The sequence below is a fragment of the Diplotaxodon limnothrissa genome, linkage group LG12 (assembly GCF_057381915.1).
Source record: "Diplotaxodon limnothrissa isolate DT_005_m linkage group LG12, D_limnothrissa_male_GT1.1, whole genome shotgun sequence".
Taxonomy (NCBI): Eukaryota; Metazoa; Chordata; class Actinopteri; order Cichliformes; family Cichlidae; genus Diplotaxodon; species Diplotaxodon limnothrissa.
Window position 1 is genome coordinate 38857012 of NC_140607.1, and position 17405 is coordinate 38874416.

Genomic DNA, 17405 nt, shown 5'->3' on the forward strand with positions numbered 1-17405 from the left:
TTCCACACTCAGTGAAAGCTACTTGAATAATCTGCTTATAGTTGTTATTGGTGTTTTGAGGAACACATGTGTAAAACACAATGTGTATAACATTCTTGCTTTGTGCACGTACTTCAAGTATTTCCTTTTTGATTTTTTTGGGTTGATTTGTGTGATGACAGATAATGAATAACAATATATCTAAACTGTGTAGTAGTAATATGAGAAATCAGTAATCTGAGAAATGTAATTTCTCACCCTGACCGGTTGAGGCAGATGGCCCCGCCCCTCCCTGAGCCTGGTTCTGCCGGTGGTTTCTTCCTGTTAAAAGGGAGTTTTTCCTTCCCACTGTTGCTCATAGGGGCTCATATGATTGTTGGGTTTTTCTCTGTATGTATTATTGTAAGGTTTAACTTATTATGTAAGTGCCTTAAGGTGACTATTGTTGTGATTAAGCACTGAATAAATAATGTCTAAAACTAAAGTTGCTACTTGAGGTGGTGTGTGAATGACATTTTGAAAAATTTAAATTGTGTGTGGAAAGAAATTTCTTGTAGTTAAGCAAATACTTCAATGAACTCATTTTGTTTGGTAATGGAATAGGATTTAATTTTATCAGAAATCCATACAGTAATTGTTGCTGTGGATGACAGGGTGCAGAGTGGGGGTCACCCAGAGTCATAATCCAGTGAGATATCTGTGTCACCTCTTATAGTTTTCCTGTAATCTGAGGTTAAAGATGAGAATATATAGAGTACAGTAGAGTAAATTGGGTAAATTCTGCTATCAATTTCCTCAAAAACTGTGCAGTAATTTTTGCTGTGGATGACAGGGTGCAGAGTGGAGATGGCCCAGAGTCAGAATCCAGTGAGATATCTGCGTCACCTCTTACAGTTTTCCTGTAATATTAGGTTAAAGTTGAGAATATATAGAGTAGAGTAAATTGTGCAAAGTTTACTATCAATTTTCTGGGAATCCGTACAGTAATTTTGGCTGTGGATCACAGGGTGCAGAGTGGAGATGGCCCAGAGTCAGAATCCAGTGAGATATCTGCGTCACCTCTTACAGTTTTCCTGTAATCTGAGCTCAAAGATGTCAATATGTAGAGTACAGTAAAGCAAAATGGGAAGATTTTACTATCAATTTTCTCAAAAACCGTACAGTAATTTGGGCTGTGGATCACAGGGGGGAAAGTGGAGATACACTAAAACTGGGAGTGGATTGTGAAGTAAAATAGTGTCAGGACAGAAAACACTGCGTTTCTAAGCCAGTCTTCACCTATACCGTAATATACGTAAGAGTAGTGCAACCACATTTTCGGGGCGGCTAGCTTGACTGTGACTTCGTAAGTGAGGGCTCACTTGACCGCAGTGTTTCCTCTGGACCGAATCAGCTGGTGCGTTTCTAAACTTACAGTTTTTGGTTTATGTGCGTCACAACAAACCACGTCATTCATTGGCCAGGTGTGTGGGGGGCGGGCGCAACAAAAGTAAACACAGGAAGAAGGAGCAGACTGGACAGTTTGGTTCATTTCATGGCGAGCTGCTAGTTCACCTGTGCACGTGTATAGTACCGTCATGCTTTACGAACACAAAGCACACCTGGCTATTTACGTCACCAACACCTGGTAGTCGGTTCGGATCGCGTTCACGTCATAAACGAGCCGCTCCAAGGATTTGGGATTTTATTGTTTTTGACAATAAAGCCTTACTTTGATGAGTTGATGTTCGAGCTCACAAAGTCCCAGGGTGAACAAAAGAGAACCACCTGAGAGGAAGCTGACCCACAACAAAGTCTGAGATTTGGATCACAGCCCCAACAACCAGTCCAGAGTCAGTGACGCTGTCATAAAGCAGGACGCGTCACTGCATCTCTGACGCGTAAACAAAGTTCAAGGTGTTGACGGGATTAGAAGAGTGAGTCATGCTGAGCCCGAGTGCTTTAAACCGCTCATGTTTGATGGAATTATGTCAATGACAGGACTCACTGAGGATCACAGAGCAGTGAGAAAACTGAGACACTGAGAAGCAGTTAGGTCAGTGATTGAGCAGCACCCATACAGCTTACAGTAGAAGCGTCCTGGGTTTGAGTCTCCGGGCCAGACTACATATGCATATGTGTGTGTATCTATATCTATATCTATATATATATCTCTATATATAGATATATATAATTTAATCTTTACTTGTTACAAGAGTAAAGATTAAATAATATACGAGGTCAGCAGGTACAGTACAGGTGTTCTGTTTTAGCGTCAGTAACGTTTACTGAACAATAAAAATATTGACAAATTGTTTGCTGCCAACAGAAAGAAAATGCAGGAATAAAGCTGTCTAATAATCTTTATTTATTATTGATGCTCACAGGGAGACACGAAGACTTTAGACTCTCCTGCTGAGGTCTGATTGGTCAGTAGGCAGTGATGTCATACCTGATGATCTCTAACCTGACCTGTTAATCAGTGTGTAATCTGAACCGTAGGTGTTGATCATAACTAACTTTATAAATGGGGTCTGGTTCCTGCTACCTGAAGATTAATCCTGAGAAAATGCTTCGCTGCTGTGACCTCCACAGCGAGTTTACTGCGGCGGATCTCGAACAACCCAAATACAAAAGCCAAAGATCTCCACTTTCCACAGAAGATGGAATCAACACTGAAACATTCAGGAGGCTGAAAGTGTTTCTGTTTCTATTAAAAATATGTGTCTCGGATTATTTGCAGAAGCTTGATGATTAAATCAGAGAATGGAGTCAGAACTAATATGGTTTGTCTATAAGAGCACTATTAAACACAATTATACATTTCACGTGAGAATTAAAGCTTTTAGAGCTGTATGTAATTAATAGATAATAAAGGTTTTCCAAAGTGACCAGATTAAAACATCTCCAGCTAATGTTGAAGGTATAAATTCTAAATGGCTACATTCCTCGACTGTGACTTCGTAAGTGAGGGCTCACTTGACCGCAGTGTTTCCTCAGTCTAAGTGGCTACATTCTGGGGTTTGAAGGACATATGCAGCTGAATAGCGTCTGCATAACAATGGTACGAGATGTACTCAAAGCTATTCAGGATATGTGGGAGCATATATAGAACACTTTTGAAATAAAAGGCAGCTTGTTTAAAATATGTAGGGACACAGACGGAGGTCAGAGAATTATTAATTACCTTAAGAACAAACGGTCCAATGGTGTTGAAGACCCTTTTGAAGAGTGTGCTGGTTTCATTTTGTCAACCAAACTGATGACAGCGTTCAGAGAGCTTGGTCCAAAGCTCTTTAAGAGTGGTGGCCTGTTAAAGCGTGGAGTCAGAGAGAAAGGAGGAGGACTGATGTTTGCTCCGGAAATATTAGACTTATTAATAAAGAAAGAAAGTTTTCACACTCTTCATTTGAGTGACCAGTTAGAGCAGGAGGTGCAATGTTTCTGAACTTTCGAAAAGTTCCTTTTATATGTTTAATAAAATTTGTTTCATCTGCTAAAAAGACAAAATCTGTTAAATTGTTTCTATATCATTAACATAAACATATAATAAAAATGACTTCATCACTGTCAGAGATGATTCAATGATAATGAATAATCACTAAAAATGATCAAAGTCTTTGTGCTCAACTAAAACTAATCAACTGCTTTGATTACACTCTGGTTTGTTCCTGAATGGCTTCAGCCTGTGGTGAGGTGGGGGTGGGGGTGGGGGGGGGGGGGTCACTTGAACAATGGAGACCTGGACCTGTAGGTCCTGTTCTGTCTCATCCAATCAGCACGCAGCTCTCACGATATAAAGCAGCCTAAAGGGCAGAGTCCCACAGTTCACACTGATAACATCACCCAGACCACGATGGATGGAAGCAGGACCACAGAGCACAGATCCAGCAGCCAGACTCCATCCAGTCCCAACAACAAGACTCTGACCTCCAGGACACCTCCTGTCCTCTCCTCATGTACCGTCAGCCAGACACGCTTCTACTTCTCTCCGATGGACATCTCTGACTGCCGGGACAAACTGGAGACGCTGAGCCGTGGTCAGGACTTCCAGGAGTTGGCTCGGGAGCTGGCTCTGCACTTTGACCAGCACGTGTGCGCTCACTGCCTGGCTGTGGATGGTCTGCAGGAGGCCAGTGATGTCGAGGAAACAGACCTGTGAAAGTCTTCCACCACGTCCACAGCAGCTCCACGCCAGCTGGATGTTCACCCCACAAACCAAACGGTCCTTTTAAAGACCAAACACCCACAACTAAGAGCTCTCCAACAACAGCACTCTCATTTCTATCACTGCTGTCTGGACACGTCTGATCTTCATGTTCCTTTATGCTTCAGATTTAATCAATACCAGTTATTGATTACATCATTAACTGGCTGTTTGACAAGTTTCATGCAGAAGAATAAATTTGAGCCATTCAGTAAAACAAAGATGATTAAATCAACCTTGTTGGATTCATATTCAGAGCGATCAGTCAGATCATCTTTACTTTGCATAACCCTTACCCTGCATTTTTGTTTTTTATTCATCTCAAACTAAACGATATTTCTACAAAGTGTGAGCAACGACAGAAAGCACCATAAAACATCCTCATCGCTCACACGAAGAGTCGTTTTCCAGGCTGTTTAAACCTCCAAATAGGATCAGATATGAAATGTGTTCATTTAGTTCTGTTTTTAAAAAGATTCATTTGTTGTAGTTAATAAAAAATGTTTGAAAAGTCCTGATCAGCATTTTCTAAATGACAGAGTGAAACCAAGCTTCTCTCCACACTTCAGTTCAGAAAGGGAGCAGATGGGATAACTCTGCCTGAGTTTGCAGCAGATCCATTCAGACAGATCAGCGTCACATGTTTGTCCCCACAGTGAGAGACGTCCATCAGAGGCAGAGTGAAGCAGAGGCGTGTCTGGCTGACGGTGGACGAGGAGAGAATATAACTGCTGTGATTATATTGCATTCTCTGACATACTGAAAATCTGCAGCATCAGCAGGAACTGAATCTGCATCAACATTTAGTTCAGATTGTTTTTTGTGCTCATTTGAATAATCCTATAGATGCTTGTGAAGAAAATGCACAGTGTTAGATGATGCATATGATGCAGGTTAATTAACTACTATTTAACTGGTACATGAGCAATGATGCCGAAATCCAAAAACATTTTTATGTTTTTATTAATTAAAGCTGATTAAAAATAGGTAAGAAAGTAACCAATGGGATATTTTTGAGTCCATCTCTCACACTCCGCTGTCGGTCTTTAAAAGGACTTGTGTCTCCTTTCATTGCTCATTGGCCAAAAAACATCTGGATGATCCCCGAGACGTCTGGGAAAACTTTCTGTGGGCTGACGAGACAAAAGCTGAACTGTGATTCTCGTTACATCTGGATCAAACTAACAGCAGCTCATAAAAAGATCACAACAACAGTCAGACATGGTGATGGTAGTGTGATGGGCTGGGCTGCTGCTGAATTCTGCTCCTGAATGTCTCCACCAGAAAAACCTGAAGGAGCTTCGACCATCACTTCCTGCTCTGCAGCTAAAGAGCACTTGGGTAATGCAGCAGGACGATGATCCAAAACCAGCAAATTCTCCTTAAAAAAGTTTTTGAGTGTCTGAGTCCGGACTTAAATCAGATTAAGAAAAAAACCAAATGTTTTTTGACCACTCAGGGATCCTGCATTTACCTGCAACGATGCTGAGAATGAAAAGGCACCAAAAACACAAACCCACCTTTGTTTTTATTAGCAACAGTTTCTTTATCAGGACTTTGTTGTGCACATTACAATCACTAATTACCATAATACAGGTTATACACATTTTACCTTATAGACAAAAACTTATGCAAATCAAATATGTCAGCATAGGTGGAGCAGTTCATGTAATTTTGCAAGTTCAGTAATTTAAAAACACATAAATTCAGAGCTGAATGAAGATGTTTGACTTCATCATTTAACAACAATCAGAGCTGATTACAGAGAAAAACTGTTTACATTAATAATTAAAGAAAACACGGATACGATCTTAGTTCTGCCATAAAACTGGTGTAAATGATATGCAGATATGTTTTTATAATGAATAACTGCTGTGATATTTGGAGAGAACAGGTTAAATTATAACAAAATTTAAAAAATTATTTATTCATCATAAGTGAAAGAAAAATAATCATTAAGTTTTCTTTCACTTGTTTATTTATTCATCTTGTGTTTATTATTAATGACACATTTATGCAAAAAAAGCAAAAACAAAAAACAATCATAATCAAACCACAAATATTGACAACAGAACAATATATGAAAGAACATCAAGATTCCTTTTAACAACAATCTAATATTAAAAAAGCAAAAAAACATTTTGGTCAAATGGTGATTTTGACCAAACCAAAGAAAATCATCCACATGAGTAATTTTGCTTACATAGTGCAGATTAACGTGTAAATCAAAATGATTATTATTGGTTGTGAGTGGAGTTAGTGGGCGGATGGCCACGCCCCTCCCTGAACCTGGTTCTGCTGGAAGTTTCTTCCTGTGAAAGGGAGTTTTTCCTTCCCACTGTCACCAAAGTGTTTGATCATCTGATTGTAGGGTTTCTCTGTATTGTTGTAGCGTCTTTTCGTTACCATATAAAGCCCCTTGAGGCGACTGTTGTTGTGATTTGGTGCTATATATATATAAATAAAACTGAACTGAACTATTTGAGATGATATCCAATCAGCAGCTTTTTCTGTGGTCGTGATGAACAATCATGTGTAAAACATGCAGAACAACAAGTCTGCACATGTTGTTTGTTTCTGTCCTCTAACAGTTAAAGAACAGCTGTAAAAGTGGATTTCTCTTTATAAAATGCTGCAGGTCGACGCGTCCTTGATCTCTTCATTCAAAATTTCTTGCATTAACTTATTTAGTTGTTCTTCGTGTTCTTCCTGGAGGTTTTCTTTCCCCTCTTCATTTGTCACAGATCTCATTTCTTTTTCATGTTTTTGCATTAAATTCTTGATCCTATTCGAATAGTCAGTCTTTTTGGTCACACGTCTCACCAAGTCGTAAATTTCCTTCTTATGTTCTTCCTTCTGAGCTGCTAAATCATCCACGTGTTTCTTCTGGGCTTGGTTGAACTCTTCAGCTTTCTTTCTGGCTTCCTGTTCATGTTTCTTCTTTAGATCATCCAGAGTTTTCTTATGAATTTCCTCCAGTTCTTTTATTTCCTCTTCTCTTCTTCTTTGATCCTCTTCTTTATTGGTTTTTTCACATTCCAGCTTTTCGTTATAATCGTCCTGTAGTTTTTCCATTTTTTCTTTCTCTTCCTCTCGTCTTTTGTCTTCGTCTTGTTGTTGTTTGTCCCACCATTCTTTCTGTTCTTTCTCCCACTCCTCTTGTTTTCTTCTCATCTCTTCTCTGGCTTCTTCCAGTTTTCTGTCCACATTTTCTTTTGCCTCTTTTTCTGACTGAATTTGTTTGTCCAGCTTTTCAAGTTCTGTTTCAAATTCTTGTCGGCGTCTTTCTTCTTCAGCTTCCTTTTCCCTTTTCTCCTTTTCCCTGATTTCCTGTTCCTGCTTTCTCTTCTCTTCTTCTTCTCTAATTTTATTTCTCATTTTTTCGAGTTCTTTTCCTCTCTGTATTCTCTCCTTTTCTCTTTCTTCATCCATTCTTTTCTTCATAGCCTCCATTTCTTCCTTATGTTTTCTTTCAAATTCTGCCTTTTGTTCCTGAATCTCTTCTTCCTTCTTCTTTAAAATCCTCAGCATCTCCTTCCTTATCGCAGTTTCAGCCTCTTGCAGCATCTCGTTGGTGTAGAAGCTTCCTCCATTGTCCTTCACCATGGTGTCAATCTTTGTTATCAGCTCACTGACTTGTGTGCGGTTTTGTTTGTCAGAGTTATTGAACACATGGTATCTTCCTCCACAGTCAGAGATCAGCTTCTTAAAGGAACTGTGACATTTCTTCTTGATGTAATCATCAACAGACTCTCCCTGACGCTCCAGTTCATCACCTCTGGTTAAAAGAACGATGGTGAACTTTTCAGAATTCTTCCCAAAAAATTTCTTGATGAGTTTCAGTGTCTCCTTCTCTTCTGCTGTGAATCTGCCGATCTCTACCACCAGCAGGAAGACATGTGGTCCTGGAGCCAGGAGACTGACACATTTCACCAGCTCCTCTTGAATTTCTTCATTGGACAAACTTGTGTCAAACAGACCTGGAGTGTCGACCACAACAACAGGACGACCGTTCACCTCACTATTTGCTTTCTGACAGCATTGTGTGACCGACATTTGACTTGATGCAGCTTCAAACTCGTCTCTTCCTAAAATGGTGTTTCCTGTAGAGCTCTTTCCACAGCCGGTCTTCCCAATCAGCACAATCCTGAGACAGTCTGAGTCCTGTTCTCCAACTTCACCACCTAAAACATGAAAACAGTTGCATTTAACTTAGAGTTAGATCAGGACTCAGTGGGTCATTGGAAATAGAAAATCTAAATTACTTACCAGTGACAAGTTTTAAGACTTTCTCCATTTGTGCGTGTAAAAATGTTGCAGTTGTATAACAGCACAGTTGTCCTGTAGGCTGACTAATTTTGTCCACAATCTCAAACATCTCTGGGATCTGCTGTTTTTTCTTGATGTTGAGAACAACTGATCTTCCTCCACAGCTCTGGAGGAGCTTCTGGATGTTCTTATTTTCCTTTAAAAAGTTACCAACAGCTGGATCTGTAGGATCTGAGTCCACGGTGAACAGAATCATGGTGAAGTCATTGACTCGAGAGCCGAATGCATCCTGGATGGTCTCTAACTCTCCCTTGTCTTCATCAGTGAGGGGAGCCACAGGTAGGACCAGGATGAAGGCATGGACACCCTCAGGATCACAGAGGGAGATACACTTGAATGATTCCTCCATCACTGCCTCCTGAGGTTTTCCATACAAGGCAGGCAGCTCCACCAGGGAAACCCAACGTCCACACACCTCTCCCTGATGTTTAACACACTCTGATGAGTTGGAGGCTGAATGAAGCTCAGTCTGACCTAAAATGGCCTTGGCTGCTGACGTCTTCCCTGCTCCTCTCCTCCCAAACAGAACCAGGTTCACACTGGACTTCAGATTGGGTTTAGCCTCTTCTTTTAACATGAGATATTTCCCCCAGTTTTCACTCACTATCTCATTCATTTCTTCCATCAACTCTGAATAATCTGTAGCAGAACAATTTTTTTCAAACCAGTTCTGCCTTTGGTTGCAGTCTTCAATGAGTTTTTCCACTGAGTTATTGCCTTTCTCCTCTTTCTGTGTTATAATGACCATTGAGTGTTTAAGGGCATCTTGACCAAACAAGCTCAGGACCAAATTCAGAGTTTTTCTGTCCTCTTCGGTGAAATCAGAAGGTTTGACTAACAGCAGCAGAACGTTTGGTCCAGGAGGACAGAGACTCACACAGCTCTTCATCACTTCGAACAGAGTTTTCACAGACAGACTGAAGATGTCGGGGGTTTTGACTACTGTTAACGGTTTCCCTTTCCACTCTCCAGAGGCAGCGCGACATTGCTTTCCTCCAAGGACTTTAGGCATATTAAACTCTTTCTTTCTAATGATGATCTTTTCGAGGGATGATTTTTTGTTCTCACTTTTTCCAAAAAGCATTATCCTGAGTTCATGTGCTGAAAAACAAAGATAAAACTTGTAAATTACCTTTAAAATTGTGACACACAGACTTTTGTCACCACAGTTTTACTACATTCTGTTACAGGGTTTGAAACATTAATAAGATCACCTGATTGGTTAAATACCACCACCATTTACTTATTTTTCCTAAAACAGTTAGCTGATGATTGCTCACGATAACAAGAAAACTGCAGATGCACTCTCTATTCACAGCGCACAACCAGTATCACCTTTTAATATCATCTGCCCCTCTGTGAATCGCTGCCTTATCGTGGTTGAGGGGCTTGTGTGTTCCAGGGATCCCAGGTGCTATGCTGTTGGGGGGCTTTTGCCACCTGGTTGTGTGTCCCATTACAAGTTGGCCCTGAGTGAGGGACCAGACACTAAGCCATTTAGAAGACCCTTATAAGACCCTTACCAGACCAAGGGAACAGTTTACCCTGTCAGGCATCCGGTTACCTGGGCACCATTTTGGAGCTAGGACATGGGAGGTGACCCGAGGGAGAGCATCTGGTGACTTGCCTTAGCCCATGGGGCCTGGCCGGGTGCAACCTGAAGAAGGAACATAGGCCCATCCTCCTTTAGGTAACCCACCTTAAGACGCCATAGAGGTCGGGTGCAATGTGTGTACTAAGAACGTTGACACTGGCAGACTGATCCCTGCTACAGAGACTGGTGACTTGGACATGGACTCTCACCTCTCTGGTGGGGAAGGAGCCTGAGCTAGTGCATGAGGCCTGGGAATGCTTTGGTATTCCACCGGATAAGCTAGAGGAGTTGGCTAGAAAGAGGAAGGTGTGAGGTTCTCTGCTTAGGCTGCTGCCTCCAGAAACCAAAGTCTGGGGACAACAGGGACAAAGTCATCCCTCACCATAGGTGAGGACACAGAGGCAGTTATACAACTCGTTGGTGGCAGAGCCCCTGGGGTGGATGAGGTTTGCCCTGAGTTCCTGAAGGCTCTGGATGTTGTAGAGCTGTCTTGGTTCACACACCTCTACAGGATCTCATTGAGAGCCTTTAGATTGGTAAGCCAGGGTGGGGGTTCTTATCCTCAACAAGGTGGACATAAGGGGGTGCTCCAACTACAGTGGCTTGCAAAAGTATTCGACCCCCTTGAACTTTTCCACATTTTGTCACATTACAGCCACAAACATGAATCAGTTTTATTGGAATTCCAGGTGAAAGACCAACACAAAGTGGTGCACACGTGAGAAGTGGAACGAAAATCAGACATGATTCCAAACATTTTTACAAATAAATAACTGCAAAGTGGGGTGTGCGTAATTATTCAGCCCCCTTTGGTCTGAGTGCAGTCAGTTGCACATAGACGTTGCCTGATGAGTGCTAATGACTAAACAGAGTGCACCTGTGTGTAATCTAATGTCAGTACAAATACAGCTGCTCTGTGACGGCCTCAGAGGTTGTCTAAGAGAATATTGGGAGCAACAGCACCATGAAGTCCAAAGAACACACCAGACAGGTCAGGGATAAAGTTATTGAGAAATTTAAAGCAGGCTTAGGCTACAAAAAGGTTTCCCAAGCCTTGAACATCCCACAGAGCACTGTTCAAGCCATCACTCAGAAATGGAAGGAGTATGGCACAACTGTAAACCTACCAAGACAAGGACGTCCACATAAACTCACAGGCCGAACAAGGAGAGCGCTGATCAGAAATGCAACGTGGAATTCCAATAAAATTGATTCATGTTTGTGGCTGTAATGTGACAAAATGTGGGAAAGTTCAAGGGGGTCGAATACTTTTGCAAGCCACTGTATATGGAGATCACATTCCTCAACCTCTCCAGGAAAGTCTATTCCAGGATGATGGAAAGGAAGGTCCATGCTTTAGTCAAAACTCGGATACAGAAGGAACAATGTGGTTGTAGTCCCAATCATGGAACACTGGACCAGCTCTTAACCTCGCAGAGATATCTGAGGGTGCATGGAAGTTTGCCCTACTCGTCTACATGCGTTTAGTGGACTTGGAGAACGCCTTTGACCGTGTCCCTCAGAGCATTCTGTGAGAAGTTCTTCAGGGGTATGGAGTGTTTTGCCTGTTGCAGCAAGCCATTTGATTCTTCTACAACCATTGCTAGAGCTGGGTCCACACTGCTGGCAACAAGTCAGACTCCTGGTGGGTGTTGGACTCCAGCAGGACTGCCCTTTGTCACCAATCCAGTTCATTATTTTTATGGACAGAATTTCTAGGTGCAGTCCAGTGGTGGAAGGCACAAATTCGTCTCTGCTTATTTTTTCAGATTATGTGTTTCTCATCAGTTTGGCTCATCAGGTGGTGTCCTCCAGCTCGCATTGCAACAGTTCACAGCCAAGTGTGACGTGGCGAGAATGAGAATCAGCACCTCTAAATCAAAGGCCATGGTCCACAGTTGGAAGAGGTTCTCCACCTTCTATCAAACTGGAATCGTTCAAACCTGAACTGAAGTTGGAAAGTTCACAGCTAGACGCAGATGATCTCACCTCTCCATAATCCATGACTTTCTAAAATAGTTTCCTAGAACTGTTATCAAGCTAAACACCTTTCTTACCAACAGTACCTTAGGCTACGTCCACACGTACACGGGTGTTTTTGAAAATACGGTATTTTCTATGCATTTGGGCCTTTCATCTACACATTAACAGCATTCTGGGTCACTGACAGCTGAGATTTTAAAAAACTCCTGCCAGGGTGGAGATTTTCAATTTACTCACGCAACATCAAAGGTGTGCGCCGTTTTTGACGTCACGCTGTGCGCCACGTTATTGTTTACATGAGATGAATTTCAATAATGGCGGATAAAGACAAAATACTGTCTATCTGCTGTTAATCTTACTATCTGCAGTTTTCACAGGCTTACATACACACACACAGTTACTGTCCCTCCGTTAAGAAAGACAGAGGCGTCAGAGTGAACTTCGGACGTGGTTTCTACATTCAACACAGACGTTGTCACAACCCAAATCCTGACGTCCGTTTTGAATAAATGTAATATTTTTTCAGTTACATTTCTGTATGCTCTATGCATGTGGTTCATTCCCAACGTGTGAGTCTACACAACAGCCAAAATACTGTCTTTAGTTATTAACATTTGAAATAATGAAAGCACTTGAAAATGGCACTTGCAAAGTAACACAAAATTAGCTGCCTTTCAGAAAAACAATAACATTTCAGAAGTACTGAAGGTTTTGTCAGGATACAAAGGCCTGTTTACTCTTTCCCTTCTATACTTCCGATTGGCCAACATTTCATTTTTAGCGTTTACATGTGGACGGGATTATATTTAAGAGTTGGATCATTTAAAAAAAAAGTCATCTCCAGGATTTCTTTCAGAAAGGTAGTGAGCCAGCAGTTGTCACGAGTTTCCAGACAGTTTTACAAACCTGACCATCACATTATACTGTACAGAAAACACAGTTTTAGACTCACCGCCCCTAATAGGATCCACGTTGGCAGGGACTTTTTCTTCCTCATCTTGACTGGGTGAAACCGATGTTTCCTCACTGGAAACTTCCTCCCTCGTGCTCTTCTTCACCACTGTATCTATGGCTGCTAACAGCTGCTCTTGTTCCAGGTTCTTCTGCCACAACAATTTTTCTCTACATTTCTTGATAATCTCTCCTAACTGTGGATGCTGCTGATACTTTTCAATGGAACTTGAACTCTTGTCTTTGGGCATTATCAGAACCAGTGAACGATCAAATGATGGATCACCAAAGAGTTCAAGGACTCTTTGTAGCCTCTGTCTGTGATCCTCAGTGAAGTCTGCAGGCTGGAGGACCAGCAGAAACACATGAGGTCCAGGAGCAGAGAGTCTCACACAGTCCTCAACTTGTTTCGTCAGATCTTCTGGGGAGATTTTAGTTGACAGCAGATCTGGAGTGTTGATGAGATCGATTTCTTTCCCCTTCAGCTCCCTTTTGACTCTCAGACAGAGGTCTGCTTTATCCTCAGAGCTGAACACAGTCACTCCCAGTATGAAGTTGCCCACTGAGCTCCTCTTAGACCAGCTGTTCCCCAGCAGAACGACCCTCAGCTCAGACACTGAAAAATAAGTTCAGTTTCTGAAACACTGAGTTTATTTTAAACACACGTTTTTAAATTATTCATTGATTTTTTTGTAGAAACTATAATATTCATGCCTCATTCTGTGATGTTTTAACCACATTTTCTTCTCCTTTTGTAAAAGAAATGAAACGATTATGCTCTTCAGTCTAAAACAGTTTAAACATGTAGGAGACGAAAGTTAGCCTGTTAATGTCTAATATTTTATCCATGTTGTAAGATGTACATATTGGTAATAATTTAGATTCCAATGGTTATAGATAAGGAAACACTTAAATAAATGAGGAAATTAATTTTACTTTAAAATCACATTTTAGCATCATTTTCATGGTTATTTAGTGTTTTTCTACTTTTTTAGTTGCTGTTGCTTTAATCCGCTGTAATAACGCCCATGCTGGGCAGTCGCACCTCTGCACTGTGGAGGCTGTAACCAGTGTTGGGGAGTAACGGAATACATGTACCGCCGTTACGTATTTAAAATACAAAATATGAGTAACTGTATTCCGTTACAGTTACCGTTTAAAAAGGTGGTATTCAGAATACAGTTACTTTGTTGAAATAAATGGATTACACTGCGGGATTTTCCTGTGTCATAAGGCTCTGTCCTCTCTATATTTGGTAATATTTTTGGTGAGTGCGAGGGAGGGAGAAAAAGGAAAAGTACAACTTGTCACGGAGCAGAAACGGGAGCTGGAAGCATGTAAATATAATAACAACCACTGCAGCCTGACGAGCCCAGCTGTGAGTAAGCTATGAAGACTCGACTGTACGCTGTGTTCCTGTTTCCTCTGAAACAATAAGCTCCGTTGGAGTCTTTCAACGCCTCTCTCTGTCTCTCGCTAGCAAAGTGACCCAGACAACAAAGTAAAGCTAGTTTTCAGCTACGAGCCCGACACGAACCCGACGTATCAGCCAGAGGTCCCTTTGCTACGGTTCGGAGCCGCGGACCTGTTTTATATACGCGAGGAATAGTTTTCTATACGAGATCACTGCAAAAAGTGCAGCCTTACCTAATGTCCACCTGCTGTTACTCATTTACATCAAGATTTAAACATGTAGCTGGTGTTGGTGTGGAGAGTAACCTGCAGTAATAGTAATAAATCACACAGCAATAGTTCATTCACTATCATGCTTTTTACAAAGTAATCCAAAGTATTCAGAATACGTTAGGAAATACATTTTGGGACATGTAATCTGTAATCTGTAATCTGTAGTGGAATACGTTTTAAAAGTAACCTTCCCAACACTGACTGTGGCTAGCTCTGGAGTCAAACAGTTTAAATAATTTTGTCGTGCAGCGTACAGCGACATTCATGTGAGTTCAAGTTTGTGGAAATTAATATTTGTGCGTTTGTTTTCAGCTACAAAGCAACTTTTGTGGATTATTTCAACTGCACAAGGACACATGTACGGCTTCACTGCCAGCTGGTGATTTCCACGGTCACTGAGCATTTTTACTCAATTTCTTCAAAAATATTAACAGTATGAACAAAACAGAAATATACTTATACATATTTAATCAATTTAATTTCCCATTCAATGCATTCAAGATTTTGACCTGTAACTACTGGACTCACAAATAAGCAGGAAATCAGGCTGCAGGATTTAATAGATGCTTCGTTCTCTCTTTAAATAAGAAAGCTCCTGGCAGAACATTTCATTCCTCTAATCCACCAGCTTCTCTTATTTTATTCATGATATGAAATGTTGTTAGTTTGACTTACAGTCCTCAGACTCTGAGCTGCTGTGTTCTGGTTTGTTAAAATCATCATCTGCAAAAATACAGAAACATGAATCAGTGCTCCAATTTACAATTTCAGGCTGAAAACACGAGAATCTACAAATGCTACGGGAATAAAGTTTTTAAAAAAATTTCAGTTTAGCAAAAGTAAGTTTAGTTTGTTAACTGCTCTGGCATCACCTTTACACAGACACTTTCAACACATACAGATCAATATTTAATCCAAGCTGTCAGAGCTCACAGCTCACATCAGTACAAAATGAAAATGATCAAAATTAAATCATCAATCATCATAATTCAATTAGCTCATTAAATGTTATTTCCTCCTAAAATCATTTATGTTCAGCGAAGATAAGTAAATAAACACTCTCTGTGTGTGTGTGTGTGTGTGTGTGTGTGTGTGTGTACATAATCATATACTGTGCATCCCAAAAGTCCCCGTTCATTTCCTTCTTTCGTTGCTTGGGCATCAGTGAAAGCTTTACAGTTCTTGTAAGACGATCACTCGCCTGGCTCGCCAACACCAAAGCTGTTGCTTAGCAGGTTTTTCAGTCCCTGACTGCAATTCAATGTGAGTTTGAGAAACTTTATGGACGTCACATTAGTGCATTAGTGTAACACATAACACAACTTGTGCAATCCATAGCAAGTTTCTTGAAACGCCTCCTTGAGCAGGCGTTCATGCAAAGCCAACAAAGGTTCATCAAAGGGCTGCACTCTAACTCAGCATCACAGCTCGATTCAGCGGCTGCTTCAGAGAGGATAAAGCTCTGCCTGTACCAGCTTCAGGTTATTCAGAAATTTAAAGCAGCAAATTATAATGCTGAGTGTAAATGTGTGAATCACTCCTGCAACCTCCGTCCTGGAAAAGTTCAGTGACGAGTCTCTTCTCTCTGGTTGAAGCTGGTGGTTTAGTGTGCAGAGTCTCAAGTTTCATTTGGAGCTGATTTATGTGCTGAACATAAATGTTTTTATGTTTGTTTTTAAGAGAAAACTAATTCAACAAAAAGTGGAAAAAAAACTCATCATATTTCTTTTTCTGTTTACAAAACAGAGAATTATTATTATTATCATGATGTGGGTTTTTTTTTCTTCCAACAGGTGAACAGGTGTGTTGCATGGTCAGAATCACAGTAAGTTACCAAAGGCCAACAGTGCCAACCAATTTTCACACTCCTGTCAGTATAAAGAATGAATCTGATCTCAGCAGGCTGCAGGTCTCACCTGCAGTCTGTCTGGACTCACCAGGTGCTGCTGCCATCATGTCACTGCTGAAAGTCCACCGACTGACTGACCTGAGAGAGGAAAAGATGCTTTTAGGCTCTCTTGTGCTAAACTTGCTTATACAGACACATGCAGTATCATACAGTAAGTCTTTGGATGAGCAGTGAATACTAAATACTTTACACTGTGTCCCCAGAACTCCAGAAAAACAATGGTCTGCACAGCTCAGATGCCAGAAACACAGTAAGCTGTTGTGCATCAATTATTGAATTATTATTTTGTAACTTTGATGTGTTTCTCTGGTCTGTTGTTCAGAATGACGCAGACAGTTAGCAGCTACGTCAAATCTCCAAGCAAAGCCTTACAGTCCACATCAAGACCTTGAAAAGCTCATCCATGCCTTCATTACTTCGAGACTAGACTATTGCAATTCTCTGTTCATGGACCTCCAATTCTCTCTCCTCCAGCGTTTAGTTCAAAACACCTCTTAACTGGCACCAGAGGGCATGATGACATCACTACTGTTCTAGCCAAGCTAAACTGGCATGTCCGATGTCCGCATGTCAGATTCCAGTCAATCGTTTAAATCGCGCTTAAAAACTCACCTGTTCCATTTGAAGCAAATGAGTTTGGACTTCCTCCCGGTCTGCAGTTGTGCTGTGTAACTGTAACTGTAACTGGTTTTAATTGTTTTTAACTGTTTTTGTTGCTTTTGTTGTTTCTGTTTTGCTACCTTGTGTGAAGCACTTTGATGGACACTGTCCTTTTTAAATGTGCTATA

At 41.0% G+C, this 17405-nt stretch overlaps 1 protein-coding gene across 1 annotated transcript; it reads right to left on the bottom strand.

Annotated features, from left to right (window-relative positions):
• Positions 1-6787: 6787 nt before the first annotated feature.
• LOC146621891 (uncharacterized) lies at positions 6788-16664 on the bottom strand. Its single transcript, XM_085367590.1, has 5 exons — positions 16646-16664; positions 15384-15431; positions 13024-13638; positions 8435-9595; positions 6788-8349 (listed from the first exon to the last, which is right to left on the bottom strand). The coding sequence occupies exons 1-5, from the start codon at positions 16662-16664 to the stop codon at positions 6788-6790; spliced, it is 3405 nt and encodes a 1134-aa protein (XP_085223716.1).
• Positions 16665-17405: the final 741 nt, after the last annotated feature.

Bases quoted from the DNA above. Each gene is read 5' to 3' on its own strand.
- LOC146621891 (XM_085367590.1), bottom strand. The intron at 9,596-13,023 runs GTGAGTCTAAAA...TTTGTTTTTCAG, and splicing joins CGTGGATCCTATTAGGGGCG to CACATGAACTCAGGATAATG. The intron at 8,350-8,434 runs GTAAGTAATTTA...TTCATGTTTTAG, and splicing joins AGTCTTAAAACTTGTCACTG to GTGGTGAAGTTGGAGAACAG.